This window comes from Triticum urartu, chromosome 3, assembly GCF_003073215.2.
Source record: "Triticum urartu cultivar G1812 chromosome 3, Tu2.1, whole genome shotgun sequence".
In the NCBI taxonomy this organism is placed as follows: Eukaryota; Viridiplantae; Streptophyta; class Magnoliopsida; order Poales; family Poaceae; genus Triticum; species Triticum urartu.
In genome coordinates this window covers 544,679,454-544,692,808 of record NC_053024.1, presented here as the reverse complement: position 1 = coordinate 544,692,808, position 13,355 = coordinate 544,679,454, and the positions used below count along the sequence as shown (strand labels likewise).

At 54.2% G+C, this 13,355-nt stretch overlaps 1 protein-coding gene across 1 annotated transcript; it reads left to right on the top strand.

Annotated features, from left to right (window-relative positions):
* The first annotated feature begins 10,983 nt into the window (after positions 1-10,983).
* On the top strand, positions 10,984-12,199 carry LOC125548665 (protein STRICTOSIDINE SYNTHASE-LIKE 10-like). Its single transcript, XM_048712228.1, has one exon. The coding sequence runs from the start codon at positions 11,091-11,093 to the stop codon at positions 12,120-12,122; it is 1,032 nt and encodes a 343-aa protein (XP_048568185.1). The 5' UTR covers positions 10,984-11,090; the 3' UTR covers positions 12,123-12,199.
* The last annotated feature ends 1,156 nt before the right edge of the window (positions 12,200-13,355 follow it).

Below are 13,355 nucleotides of genomic sequence, written 5' to 3'. Positions count from 1 at the left end.
GTCAATAGAGATAAGACTGACTTTCTTTATCCTATGCAAAAATAGAAGAAAAAAATGTGCAAATTAGGAGCCTGTTCAGGAACCCTCCAACTCCATTAAATCCTCAACTCCGCACTCCCATTCTCAACTCTGACTCCGCCACTGAAAACTGGAAGTGTGCTATTTGTTTGGTGACCAACTCTGCTCTACAGAGCACTTGAATCGGATTCTTCAGCTTAGCGGTGGCATTTTGTCTGTAATATTATATCAACTCCACGCTCGGCCACACTCAGAGCGCCGGTTTCCTAGCTCCGTAAATTTGCATTGCAAGGCGCTCCGCTCCACGGATTCAGCTCTGCGGAGTTGACGCGTTCGGCACTGCTCTGCTCGCTCCGGGAGGGGAGTTGTGGAGTGGAGAGGATCCGAACAGCTCCTAGATATCATGGCATGCTGAGTCATACATGAATTAAAATGAATAAGCACTAGAAATTGTTTGGTTGCAGCATAGGAAAAGGCATAAGCTTTCTTGAATTATCAGCTACTTGCCATAGTTGTCATAGAAACAGTGGAACAATCCATGAGGACTTTTGAATCACAAGTGAAGTAGTCCATAGTGAAATTCATATGGTTCTAGATCCTACAAATCAAACAATCTTCAAAAAGAACAGAATCGTCGAAAACTCCATGCAATTCCTTTGAATCAAAAAGGTTGATTCTTATAAAATTTATCTGAAACAAAGATGACACTGTGTGGATGACTAGTTCAAAGCAGCCTAAACACGTTCAAGAAGCAGCATGTCCTGGAACTACAGATAGCGATCATGCATGCGGGAGGCAATGTTATTTTCCTGGAACAAAAGATGGTAATTACCTGGAGAAACCCAGCTGCAGCACTGTGAAGTGATGGTGAGTTTCAGATGTAGCCGGTCCTGGACAGTCCCTGTGGAGAAGGGGATTTCTATCTCAGATGCTACTTCCAGCCGAAAGGTGCGCACAAAGTTTAACTGCAAGTTGCAACCACAGTGCCTATGTCAGGAGGGTTTCTTGTTACCAATTCCAACTTTCTGTATGAGCGTCACCTCACCGCCATCTTGCAACTTATAATACCTGCTGCAGGCATTATACGGCACGGCTCTCCTGTAAGAAGAGTATGATGGGAACATTGTCGAGGCCATGGACCAAACAAGTGTGGAAAATTTGGCTCTGTCGGTGAGAGGAAGGCGATAAGCGCGTGGAAAAAGTTGTGTGGTTGCCTCGGTGACTTTCTGTACCTTGACATCTTCTTTTCTTTCTCGGTGAAAGGGTAAAGGGGGTATATGGCCCACTATAGCCAGAACTGCCACACGTTATTGTTCTTCATTTTCATTTGATTTTGTAATTCATTATGCTGTATGTGTTTTTATTTAACAGGTCGTCTATCATGCTTCAGGTTTTCAACGGCAGGCAAACTTGAATGTCTACACAAAATCATTGTGCAGCATTTAAGATGGAAGCAAAATCAGTAGTATTATCAAAGCAAGACAAACGACTTACATCACACTGATCGATCAAGGTAGATTGAGGAAACGCAGGAGAACTGCGATCTCATTGCAGAAGAAACGACGTGAGAACGTCAACTGTACAAAGGTTTGGCCTGTCTCGTGGTCAAGGCAAACAAAATAAAAGAAAGAGAAAAAAACTGCGGCCTGGCTCTACTCTCGCAGCAACAGATGACTACCCCCAGCCAGAGCCCACAGTCGGAGCTCCTCACCGATCCGATTCAGAACCTCCTTCGGGTCATGCTCCGCGTCATTGAAGATCCTGTCATTACGTTCCTTCCAAATGGTCCAGAGGACAAGGAGCACGATCGAGCGCGACCGCTTGATAAGCGTAGCTGATCCGCCAAGCCTCATCATCCAGTCTACAAGGAAACCCCTGTCGGCAGGCCAACTCACAGGGTGCAGTGATGGGATGGCGAGGCGTACCGCCGCTGCCGCCCAGAGCTGCCTTGACCACTGACATTCTTTGAAAAGGTGTATGCTGGTTTCCAGGTTACGGCGACAGAGCGGGCAGAAATAGTTATTGGGCCATTGCCGCGCTAAGAGTCGATCGGCAGTAAGTAATCTGTTAATAGATAGGAGCCATGCGAAGAGTTTGATCTTGGCAGGAGCCCACGCCTTCCAAATGATCTCAAGGGCAGGCGATCGCGTAGAGCCCAGGAACTGCAGGCGATATGCCGATGCCGTGGTGAATTTCCGGGATTCAGTGAGGTTCCAGGAGAACTCGTCGTGGCCATCAGAGAGCGGGCTGGCCGAAGCAACTCTAGACCACAAGGCCACAAACTCCATTGGAAGGGCAGGGGTTATGCGCCCTTGCACATCCTTAACCCACCTCCCGTCCCGTAGAGCATCCTGGACCGACCTTTTTTTACGCCGCGAGAGCATGAAGATCCCCGGCGCAATGGTGATTGGGGCCTCCCCTCGCAACCAGCTATCGAACCAAAAGCTGGCAGCTTTGCCGTCATGGACCGTAGCGGTGGTGGCAGCCGCGAAGAGCAGTCGATCCGATGTGGAGCAGGGGATAGGTAGTCCGATCCATGGCCTTGCCCTGGCCACGCTCTCCAGCCATAGCCATCGCAGCCTCAATGCCACTCCAAAGCGTTGGAGGTCTAGGATGCCAAGGCCGCCGAGATCGCGCGGTCGGCAGATGCGTCCCCATGCCACCTTGCAGTGCCCACCATGACAGAACTCCTGGCCCTTCCAAAGCCAGGCATGCCTGATCTTGTCAATCTGGCGCCGAACCCACGCCGGCAGCTCGTGAAGGGACATCCAATAAACCGTGAAGGCCGAGAGCACGGAGTTGAGCAGTACCAAACGCCCTGCAGCCGCAAGTAGCATAAATTTCCAGCCTGCTAGCCTCGCCACTAGCTTGTCAATGAGCGGCTGGAAATCAATCTTGCGCAGTTTGCGAAGAGACAGAGGGAGACCGAGGAATTTGCAAGGAAAGGTTCCATGCGGCGCCCCCAGCAACCCAGCCAAGTCATCAATTGAGAAGCTCGCGCCATTGATGGCTAGGACTGTGCTTTTACTGAAATTGATTCTTAATCCCATGGCATCTCCGAAGGCACAGAGTATCGATCTAAGGGTGAGCACCTCTTGCTGGTCAGGGTTGAGGAAGATTGTGACGTCGTCAGCATACATAGAGGTTCGGAATGCCGGAACCTTGCCTTTGATCTTGGATAGGGCTCCTTCCTGCACAGCATTGACGAGCAGCTGCTGCAGCGGCTCATGGCCAGGATGAAGAGGAAAGGCGAGAGCGGGTCTCCTTGCCTAAGCCCTCGATGGTGCCGAATCACGGGGCCTGCCACCCTGTTGACAAGCACCCTGGATGACGCCGAGGCAAGGAGCAGGGCGATCCAGTCGCACCATCTTTGTCCAAAACCCCTGGCTCGTAGCATATCGAGCAAGTACGTCCAAGACACTGTGTCGAAGGCTTTGGCAATGTCGAGCTTGATCAGGAGCATAGGTCTCTTGGTGCGGTGAAAGTGCCTTGCCATTCCTTGGACGGACAAGAAGTTGTCCTGGATGCATCTGCCTTTAATGAAGGCGCTTTGCACCGGCGCGATGAGGCTATCAAGCCGTTTAGCCAGACGCGAGGCCAGAATTTTGGCGAATATCTTGATAACACCATGTAGCAGGCTAATTGGTCGAAAATCAGACATGGTCGCAGGGTCGTCCTTCTTAGGCAGGAGGATCGTGTGGGCGCCATTGATCAAATGCAGTCCAGCATTGTTGCATCTATGTAGCTGCTGAAAGGCAAGGAAGAGGTCGTGGATGATGATGCCTGATGTTGCTTTGAAGAAAGCACCCGAGAAACCGTCAGGGCCCGGTGCACGATCCCCGGGTAGGTCACGAATGCTGCCAGGATCTCATCGGAGGAGAAGTGTGCTTCGAGCTCCTGAAGATTGGCGGCTTGGAGGCCTAGTGCGTCCCAGTTGAACGTGGACGCTGTAGCAGCAGCCGTGCCTTGCAGCCCACGAAAGAATTGGGCGGCGATCTCCTCCTTGTGCTTCTGCTCAGTGGCAATCACCCCGTCGGCCGCAGGCATCGCAATAAAATTCTTTCGCCTTCTAGCATTTGCTTTGATGTGGAAAAAAATTGTGTTTGCGTCGCCAGTGCGGAGCCAGTTCACCCTCGCCCGCTGGTGAGCCTTGATGCGCTCAATGATCGCCAAGCCCAAGATACGCGATTTAAGGTCGCTCCTGAGTTGAAGCTCATCGGGCTGAAGCTGCCTCTCTTCTTGTGCAGCATCAAGCAGTGCCATCGTGTCCTGGGCCATCAGCAGCTGCAGTTTGGTGTCTCCGATGTAATTCTTGTGCCAAAGCTGAAGGGCCCGTGTCGTTCGCCTGAGCTTCTCGTCAAGGGTTTTGATGGCGCCGGTCGCCCTGCAGGGTTGTGACCAGGCTTGCAGAACCACTTCTTGGAACCCATCTATGTGCGGCCAGAAAGCTTCGAAACGGAAGCGGGGTCGCCTAGGAGTGGTTGCGTCACAGGTGAGCAGCAACCGGCAGTGATCAGACATTGCAGTTGCAAGGGGCTGCAGTCTGGCCGCACCGAACATTGAGTCCCATTGAGGCGTACAAAAAGCACGGTCGAGTCGAACCATAGTGGGTGATGGTTGCTCATTCGACCAAGTGAATTTCCTCCCTGGCAGCTTGATCTCCAAGAGGTCGCTGGAGTGCAGCGCATCACTGAATTGCGCCATCAGCCGACGGTTTACATGCGCGTTGTTCTTGTCCCTAGTTTGATAAATAAGATTGAAGTCGCCCACTAGAAGCCAAGCTCCATTCACCAGGCCCCTGATCCTACGCAGATCATCAAGGAATAATGGCTTCAAACCATCGTTGGTCGGCCCATAGACGGTGGTGAGCGTCCAGGCAGCCTCTCCAGTTCTTGGCGGCACTTGCACCGAGATGGCGAACGCAGAGACATCAAGCGTGTTGACGTCAAAACGGATTGCATCCCAGGCTAGCAAGATCCCGCCTCTAGTGCCCACGGCCGGCAAGAGCACAGAGCCCGTTAGCCGTGCGCTGTAAGTGCATCTAGTGCCTCTTAGCAATTTTGGTGTATTGAAGACTTATAGGTTAAGGGACTAATGCGTTTGTGAGTGTACACAGGTCTATAAGTCTATGAGGAGTTTGATATTTACAGGAAAAGTCAACCCCTAAAAATGAATATCTTCGACTGAAGATTTTGGTATTTCTGAAGACTTTCATGAAGACTTTGAAAGTGAAGAAATTGGTGTGTCCGTGAAGACTTGATATTCATGCGAGGAATATGAAGCTTGAAGACTTTCGTTTTCATAGTTTTATTTTTCTCTTTCTTGAGTCATAGGAAACACCGTACTGTTAAAGGGGGTCGAGGAAATACTAAGGAAAAATTTCCATGTGATGCTCAACTCAAAATCCTACACCTACCAATTCCTTCGAGTGAAGCCATTGGAAATCTCATACAGTTCAGTCAATTTCTTCAGTGACAGAGACGAAGTTCTTCTGGTCTCTGAGGAATTTGTCCTGACTGAGGAGTTAGGAATTCGCCAGTGCGGATTGCCTACACAGTGAGGAACATGATAGCCCTGAGGATTTTGCTACTCAAAATTCCGACCGTTGATGTGCTATGCACCAGCTGTCCCAAAATATCTATCCACCTAACGGTCATATCATTGAAAGGCATTTATGTCTTATCATGTCGGGCTGTTCCCTAGGCTATAAATATCCGCCCCTACAACCACTAACTGGTTGGCTGCTCCGAGAGAATCTGACACTTGTCATTTGAGAGCAACCCATCCTCTGAGGACTTTGAGCGAAAATCATCAAGTGAGGAAAAACCAAAAACCCAAAACCCAAACACCTACAAACCCCAAGTGATTGAGCATCACTGAAGAGATTGATCCTGAGTGGATCCGACGCTTGTTACCTTTGAAGACTGTGCTTCTTCCAGACGGTTAGGCGTCATGGTCTAGAGCATCCAAGAGGAATTGTGGATCGCCGAGTGACCAAGTTTGTGAAGGTTTGGAAGTCGCCTGAAGACTTACCACGAGTGATTGGACGAGGTCTGTGTGACCTTAGTTCAAGGAGAATACGGTGAGGACTGGGTGTCCTGAGCTGCGTGTTCAGGACTGGGTGTCCGGGACTGTGTGTCCTCGAGTTTAAATACTCAGCCGCTCTAACCAGACGTACAACTGAGACAGCAGTTGGAACTGGTCTACCAAATCATTGTCTTCACCAAGCTTACTGGTTTTATTTCCTCAACTCTTTCATTTCCTCATAATTGTGTTGTGTGTTTGTTCATATCTGTGTTTGAAGACTTTGACTGAAGACTTTCTCAATTTCCTCAGTTCAATTTCTTCAGTCTGTTTGTCTTCATCCTGTGTTATCCTGTGATTACGCTTCCTGTACTCTATGCCTGTCTTCGTTTCATCATGATGACTATGCTTATATTCTGTTATGTTTACTTTTGAGTACTTATTCCGCTGCTAGTAGTTCTTCGCTAAGGAATTTCCTCACCGGCAAATTCCTCGGTGAAGAATTTCATAAAAATTGCCTATTCACCCCCCCTCTAGTCGATATAACGCACTTTCATGCGCCCATCACCTTGGCAAGCAGAGCATCAGAGAAGTGCTCGCGCTTGGTTTCTTGGAGACAGAGCAGGGAGCAATGAGTTTGGTTGACAAGGTTGTGTACACCGCACCAACGTGCGTGGTCATTTAGCCCACGCACGTTCCAGTTAAGTAATGAGAAACTATTCATAATTGACACAGAACGGGATCCCTTTCATAAGCATGCTCCAACAGAGAGCAGCTAGGCAAGCAACATTGTTACACAGGTACAGCCGGATGAACGACACTGGTGCCCGGCGAGGTCGCAACGAGCTAAGACGGAACCTATGATGCAGTCTGCTGACGACGTGATGGTTCGGACAGTACACAAACACGGACAAACGCGCCATGGGTCGCGCTAACATGGAGAACTACTGGATCCCGAGGCAGCCTAGCGCGGGGTTCAGACCGCTCCGGCTGCGTCCTCACCGGCAAGGCCGTGGGGTCCTCGTCCGGGAGGTTGATCTTGGTCTTGGAACACGCCCCGGTGGCCTTGGCGATGGTAGCTGTGAGCTTGCCAAGCGGAGCTTTGAAGTGATCCACATAGCGGGCTCGCACGACGGAGTTGAACTGCTCGGGGCCATCGATGAACAGCGTCTATTGGGCCAGTCTTGCTTGTGCTTTCTGCAGTTGGGTGAGGCCGACCGCCGTCTTGGTGATACTAGCACTGGTGCGGCGCTGGGTGGTAGGAGTGGGCACCATGCAGGGTGGTGGCGCCTCCACCGTTGCCGCGGGCAGCAGCGACATGTCCGGTGGCGCGCCCATGATGGAAGGAGGCAGCATCTTGAACACCTTGTGGAGGAAGGTCGTCGTGGCATCCACTTCGAGCCCTTGCAGCTGAATGGCCAGCTGGTCGGCCAACATAAGGCGATCCTTCTTGTTGCAGTCCTGAACCGAGGGCCAGCAGAGTTGTTCAGTTGGCGGCGGCGCGAGCAACTGGGGCGGCGGAGTTGGCACGAGGTAACCCAGACTGGGCCAAGGCTTAAGCCCAGCTCCTGACACAGAGAAGCAGGTCCAGTGGACTGCGCTAGCCCACCATCCTGCCCATGCTCGAGGAGGCCTAGTTGGGCATCTTCGGGGCCGGCCCAGGCAGCGGGAGGGGACCCAAAGGATGGTGAAGAGGCCCACCCCACGTCAGCTGACAGGAGAGGGTCAGCGGCGTGGCCCGACTGCCAGGAGGATAGCGCATCTATCTCTAGGAGAAGCGGGTCAGCGCGCGCGGCCTCGTTCCACGCGCCAGCTGATAGGAGGGGGTCGGAGGCGTGGCCCGGCTGCCAGGAGGACAGAGCATCTATCTCCAGAAGCAACGGGTCAGCGCGCGTGAGCTCGTTCCATGCAGCCTCCACTTCGCCCTGGAAGGAGTGCATGTCCGGCTCGGCCAGGAGCGGCAGCCCGTGCAGAGCGCCCTCGGTCGGCGTTCCCTCCGGAGCAGGCATGCCCTGTAGCAGGGGTAGGGGCAGGCCCAGCACCGCCACGCTCTCTAGGGGCAGGCAGGACCGCGGCGAACGAGAGTGACTGCGCCTGGACAGACCGCCAAAACGCTCACAGGACCGCGAGCGGCTGCGCCTGGCGGAGTCCACAGAGACAGGGCTCAGGCTGCGACTGCGGGGAAACAGGCCATCTCGGGGCAAGGCACTGCGGCGCCTGCCGTGCTGCCCCGTGGGGCCGCTGGCCTGCCTACGGAGCGCGCTGCCCTCCGTTCCGTCTGAACGGCAACCCAGTAACCCTCCGCGGCGAGACGACTTGGAGCGGGCGCGCCTACGGCCCCGGCTGTCGTGGTGTTCATCGCTGTCGTCGCGTCGGCGATGCCTATCCACCGCGCACGCGGGGGCCGCGCGGCGGCGGCCCTTGCCCGCCTGACCGTCCTCGATGAAGCGCTCCCAACGGAAGCGATCGATGAGCGGCCATTCGGTGCTCGCCCCCGGTGGACGCTCGGACATCGGGGAGTAGTCTTGCGTCTGGTCGAGGTGGATCAGGATGGGGAATTGCGGCCCTTGGACACCTTCTTCGCGCGGGCGGCCTTCTGGGGGCGGCGGGAGGCCACGCACATCAGCAGTCGGACGGTCGATGATGGAGAAGCCGTTGGCCGTGGGAATGTCATCCGGCGACCAGGCCCACACCCACGCATACGCCGGGGAGGTGTTGGAGAGGGACGATGATTGGCGCTCAAGCCGATCGACCTTGCAGGAGAGGCCAATGGCATCTTGAACCGCATCCTTGCGCCAGGCTTGAACGGGCAGGCCCTTGATCGCCACGCGACAGTACAAGCGGGAGACCCGCTGGTGACTGCACGCCGCCGGCGCCCAGGGGGCCAGAGTCAGAGCCACCCCCCGGCATGGAACTGCCCCGGCCTCCACGGCGGTGTCGCGGTGACGCGAGTGACCGAACCTGACTAGGAAATCCTCCGGGTGATGCTTGGAGACGTGCATCTGGTCCCAGGGGATATTGAGCTCGCGCTCCAGCGCCTTGGCCACCAGTTGCGGGTTGATGTCTTGTCTGGCCTCCGACATGGTGACCAGCACAGCTGAAGCACGCAGATTGCGTGCCGCATCCTCCATGGCCTGCGTGATCACGGTGAAGGTGCTGCCGGCGCCCGGGCGCTGCGAGGCCTCGCCAGGGCGGTACGCCATGGTCACAGCAGGACGCCGGGGGCGCAGGAGCGGGGGCAGCTGGCGCGGTGGCGGGTGGAAAGGAGGGGGTGGCGGCGGGAGGGGCGGCCGGCCAGGTGGTGGTGGATGAGGGAGCGTGGAGGTGATGGCGGCTGGGGACGGGGTGGCGGCAGGCGGCGGTGGGGGAGGGGTGCGGGGTTTGGGGCGCCCCTTGCAGATCGGGTCACGAGCTCGGTGCCCAAACCCCCCAGCAGTCGGCGCACCGAACAGGGTTGCGGCAGTCGGCGGCACGGTGGTGTGGAGCGAGACACCTCGAGCAGCAGCCCTTGAACCTCCTTAAAAAGGCGGCCCGGCGACGCTGAGCCTCGAGGCGGGCGGCCTCGGATTGCAGGCGGCCATAACCGCGGTGTGCCGCAAGCGGTACGGGCGGTGCACGCCGCCGGCGTCTCGAAACGACCGTGTGCCATTTCGGGGAAGTTGGGGCCTCGTCCATGCCGTTGCCCCTCGCCTTATGCAGAGGCCTCGCGGCAGCCGAGGCGACTGGCCTGGAGTTAAGGAGGAGCTCACGCGGAGCGCAGATGAGGGATTGAAGGCGGGGCACCGGCGACGGACTTGAAGGCGCTGGGGGGGCGCATATGGTAGACCGTAGGCGCCTACCCGAGGCCGGCACAGGCAGTAATGGCGCCCGCAGCGAGCCAGAGCAGCTCGACTCTCCCACCTCATAATGGCCGCTGGCCAGGGATGCAGAGGCATCGACCGACACAACGGACCGAAGCGTGGGGAGGGGCGATCTGGGGGGAGGTGGGTGCAGCGCGCGGAGATGCGCCGCGGCGGATTCAGCAGATCCGGGCGGGTTCTAGCAGTGCTTGGGGGCGGGGGAGTTGGGGGTGTCCGGCGTGCTCGGAGTGGGCAGCGCCGCATGGGTGGTCGCCACTCCCGGAGTGGGAGGAGGCGAGGAGGGGGAGCGAGACATCCTTCGAACTTGCGCAGCTCCAAGGTAGATTGTGGTAAGCTTCTTCCGCTCTGCTCTGCGGTTCAGAATTTCTGTTGGTTGCTACAACCATCCGGATCTCAATGGAATCAATAATTCTGCACCTCTGCTTCCTCACCCTCTGTTTCTGCCAGAAAGAAACATCTGTTGGCTCATCAAGTCACCTGGGTCGCCCAGAGCTTCAGTGTGTGTGGTATCCAGATTCCATATCTCCATCGGTTTTAAGGGAACTAGTATTGTCGCCAACCTCCATTCCTGCGGGTGGGAGATCGAGGTTCGGATCATGTGGCAATCGGCCCTAGTCACCATGGATCTGCATTAATTCGTAACAAGTGATTGGTCGATGCCTCGATCACGCTCTAACTCGAATACTCGATCCAAGAGCATGCGGGGAATCGCCTTCGCCACCCGCCGCGGCCGCCGAACGGAGGCGCTCCACCTCTCTCTCTCTCTCTCTCTGCGGCGAGCAAGATGATGGGCCTGCACGGCCCGCGCTAAAAATTGCCATAGGTCGGCAGGCCCAACTTGTTCACTCCTGCGTTTTATTAAGTTTGATTGAATCGTGGGCCAAGATTTCTCAAAAAAAAAAAAGATTGAATCGTGGGCTGGGTCGTTTCCGCAAAACATGCAGCCGTTGTTTTGGTCCACGATTTTTACGAGAGCAATCTCGTAGTCGACACGTACTCGAAACTCGTAGCCGAGTCGGGGCCCCAGATACCGTCACGTACGAGTATAAAAGGCGAGACGCCCACCCGATTTCCTCCACCAGAACATCGAGGAGAGCAGATAGAAGGAAATCCGTCGGGAGGATTCGAGTGCTTAAGCCAACAACAACCACGTGCGTACGTGAGATCGACCAAGCAAGTTCGCGAAACATGGGCTGCTCCATGAGCCGGTTGGTCAAGGCGACGATCGCGGTCGTCTTGCTCGTCATGATCTTCACGTCCGGCGCAATGACGGCCACCAGCTTGGACGCCACCCGGATCCAGCAGCTGCCGTTGGCGGACGGACTTCTCCAGGGGCCAGAGAGCGTCGCCTTCGACGCCCAAGGGCACGGCCCATATAGCGGCGTCTCCGACGGCCGCATCCTCAGATGGGACGGGGACAAGATAGGCTGGACCACTTACGCGTACGGCCCTGGCTACGACGAAGACATGTGCAGGGCTTCGATATTCCGCCCGGCAACTTCCATGGAGAGTCAGTGTGGCCGGCCGCTCGGTTTGCAGTTTCACCACAAGTCTGGGGATCTATACGTGGCCGACGCCTGCAGGGGACTCATGCGGGTTGGTCCTCGTGGCGGGGAAGCCACGGTATTGGTCAATGCGGTTGATGATAAACCTCTCCGCTTCACCAACGGGGTTGATGTCGACCAGGTCACCGGTCAAGTCTACTTCACCGATAGCTCTATGAACTATGACAGGACGAATCATGAGCTGGTCACAAGATCTGGGGACTCAACAGGGCGTCTCATGAGGTACGACCCACGTACCGGTGACGTCACGGTCCTCCAAACACGCCTGGCATATGCAAACGGCGTCGCTATCAGCACCGACCGTACGCATCTAATAGTCGCATCTACCGGGCCGTGCAAACTGCTGAGGCACTGGATCAAAGGGGCCAAGGCGGGGACATCTGAGCCATTTGCCGATCTCCCTGGCTACCCCGATAACGTGAGGCCTGACAGAAGGGGAGGTTACTGGGTGGCATTACATGGCGAGAAGAATGAATTGCCCTCTCGCCCCAATAGCCATATGCTCGCTGTGAGGATCGGAGCTGGCGGCGAGATACTCGAAGAGATGAGGGGGGCCAAGCGTGTGAAGCCTGCAGAGGTCATGGAAAGAGACAATGGGAAGCTTTACGTAGGCTCTATTGACTTGCCCTATGTCGGTGTAGTTACACGCAAGTAGGGAGCTTGAAATATTTCTTGTGTTTTGCAAATAAATGTAATTCCTTTATTATGCACATTGATTGTCGATAAATTATTTTGTATGTCTTAAGTTTCTCAGACCCGCCAATATTTTTTTATTTGATTGATTACAATAATCGTGAGTTTCTTTGTTGATTGACGGAAAGGTTATCAATCGTAAGTTACGGCAAACTGTTCATTAATATGATGCATGCTTTGACGATGATTTCTCCTTGTTGGGTGTGTTTGTTTGAACCAGAGAACATTTTATGTGCAGCGATCGTCAGAATAACTAGTAGTGGATTCGTCCGTCCAGACCGTGGGAAGGTGGCCGTATTTGCCGTCGATTGCCATATTGAGCTGTCTCGTATTCCATAATAAGGCAATAATGCTCTGATTCAGGGGCGGACACACGTTGAGCTCAGTGGGGGCAAATGCCCCTACTCGATTTTTGCTCCCGTAAGGGCTTGTACAATGGTTCATAAAATAGTCTTATCTTAAGTTTTGCATGTAATTTAAAGATAACAAAAAAGAGAGTCTACAATGGATTATCTCTTAGCCTTATTTTGAATAACTAGCAATTCCTAAAAACATGGTGAGACATATTGTGTAAAGACATCATCTCTTGTCTTCTCTTAAATAAGAGAAGACAAGCCTTTTCTTATGAGTTCTCTCTCCTCCATCTCATTGATCCTACATGGCACTTCTAAGATAGCATCATTGTACATGCCCTAATACTAAGCCCATGGTATAAAGCCTTGCCCCCACTAAGCCCATACTCTTTGCCCCCACTCATTTATTTTTTCTGGTTATTTTCCAAACAAAAGTCAGCCCATATGGCTTGGTCACGCACGAACTACCAGCGGGCTTTGCAAAACAGCGTACTAGCTTTTCCTTTCGTGAATTGCAACGGAGTCCGGACGCGATGCGCCTCCTCTCTTCCGCCCAGTCGCCCAGACAAGATGCGACGGGCGCCCTCGCCAGATCGCCTTCGAGCTCTGGTAATCATCGTCGATCCGTGTTGTACACGCTGCCGGCCGGTTGGCGTGCCGTTCTTTGATCCTTGCGCCCTTGATTGATCAAGGTAAGCCCTAGACCTAGGTTCACTTCATCTTTACAATCTTCTGTTCTAGTTCTTAAATTGGTGTTCTTTTCCAACTTTCATGTTAGAAAGCAGTGAGTTTTACTTTTTGACGATGCAACCAAGGTGCTTCTGTGATTTCATATAGATCGG

Excerpts from the sequence above, each read along its gene's own strand:
- LOC125548665 (XM_048712228.1), top strand. The coding sequence starts at position 11,091 with ATGGGCTGCTCCATGAGCCGGTTGGTCAAGGCGACGATCGCGGTCGTC.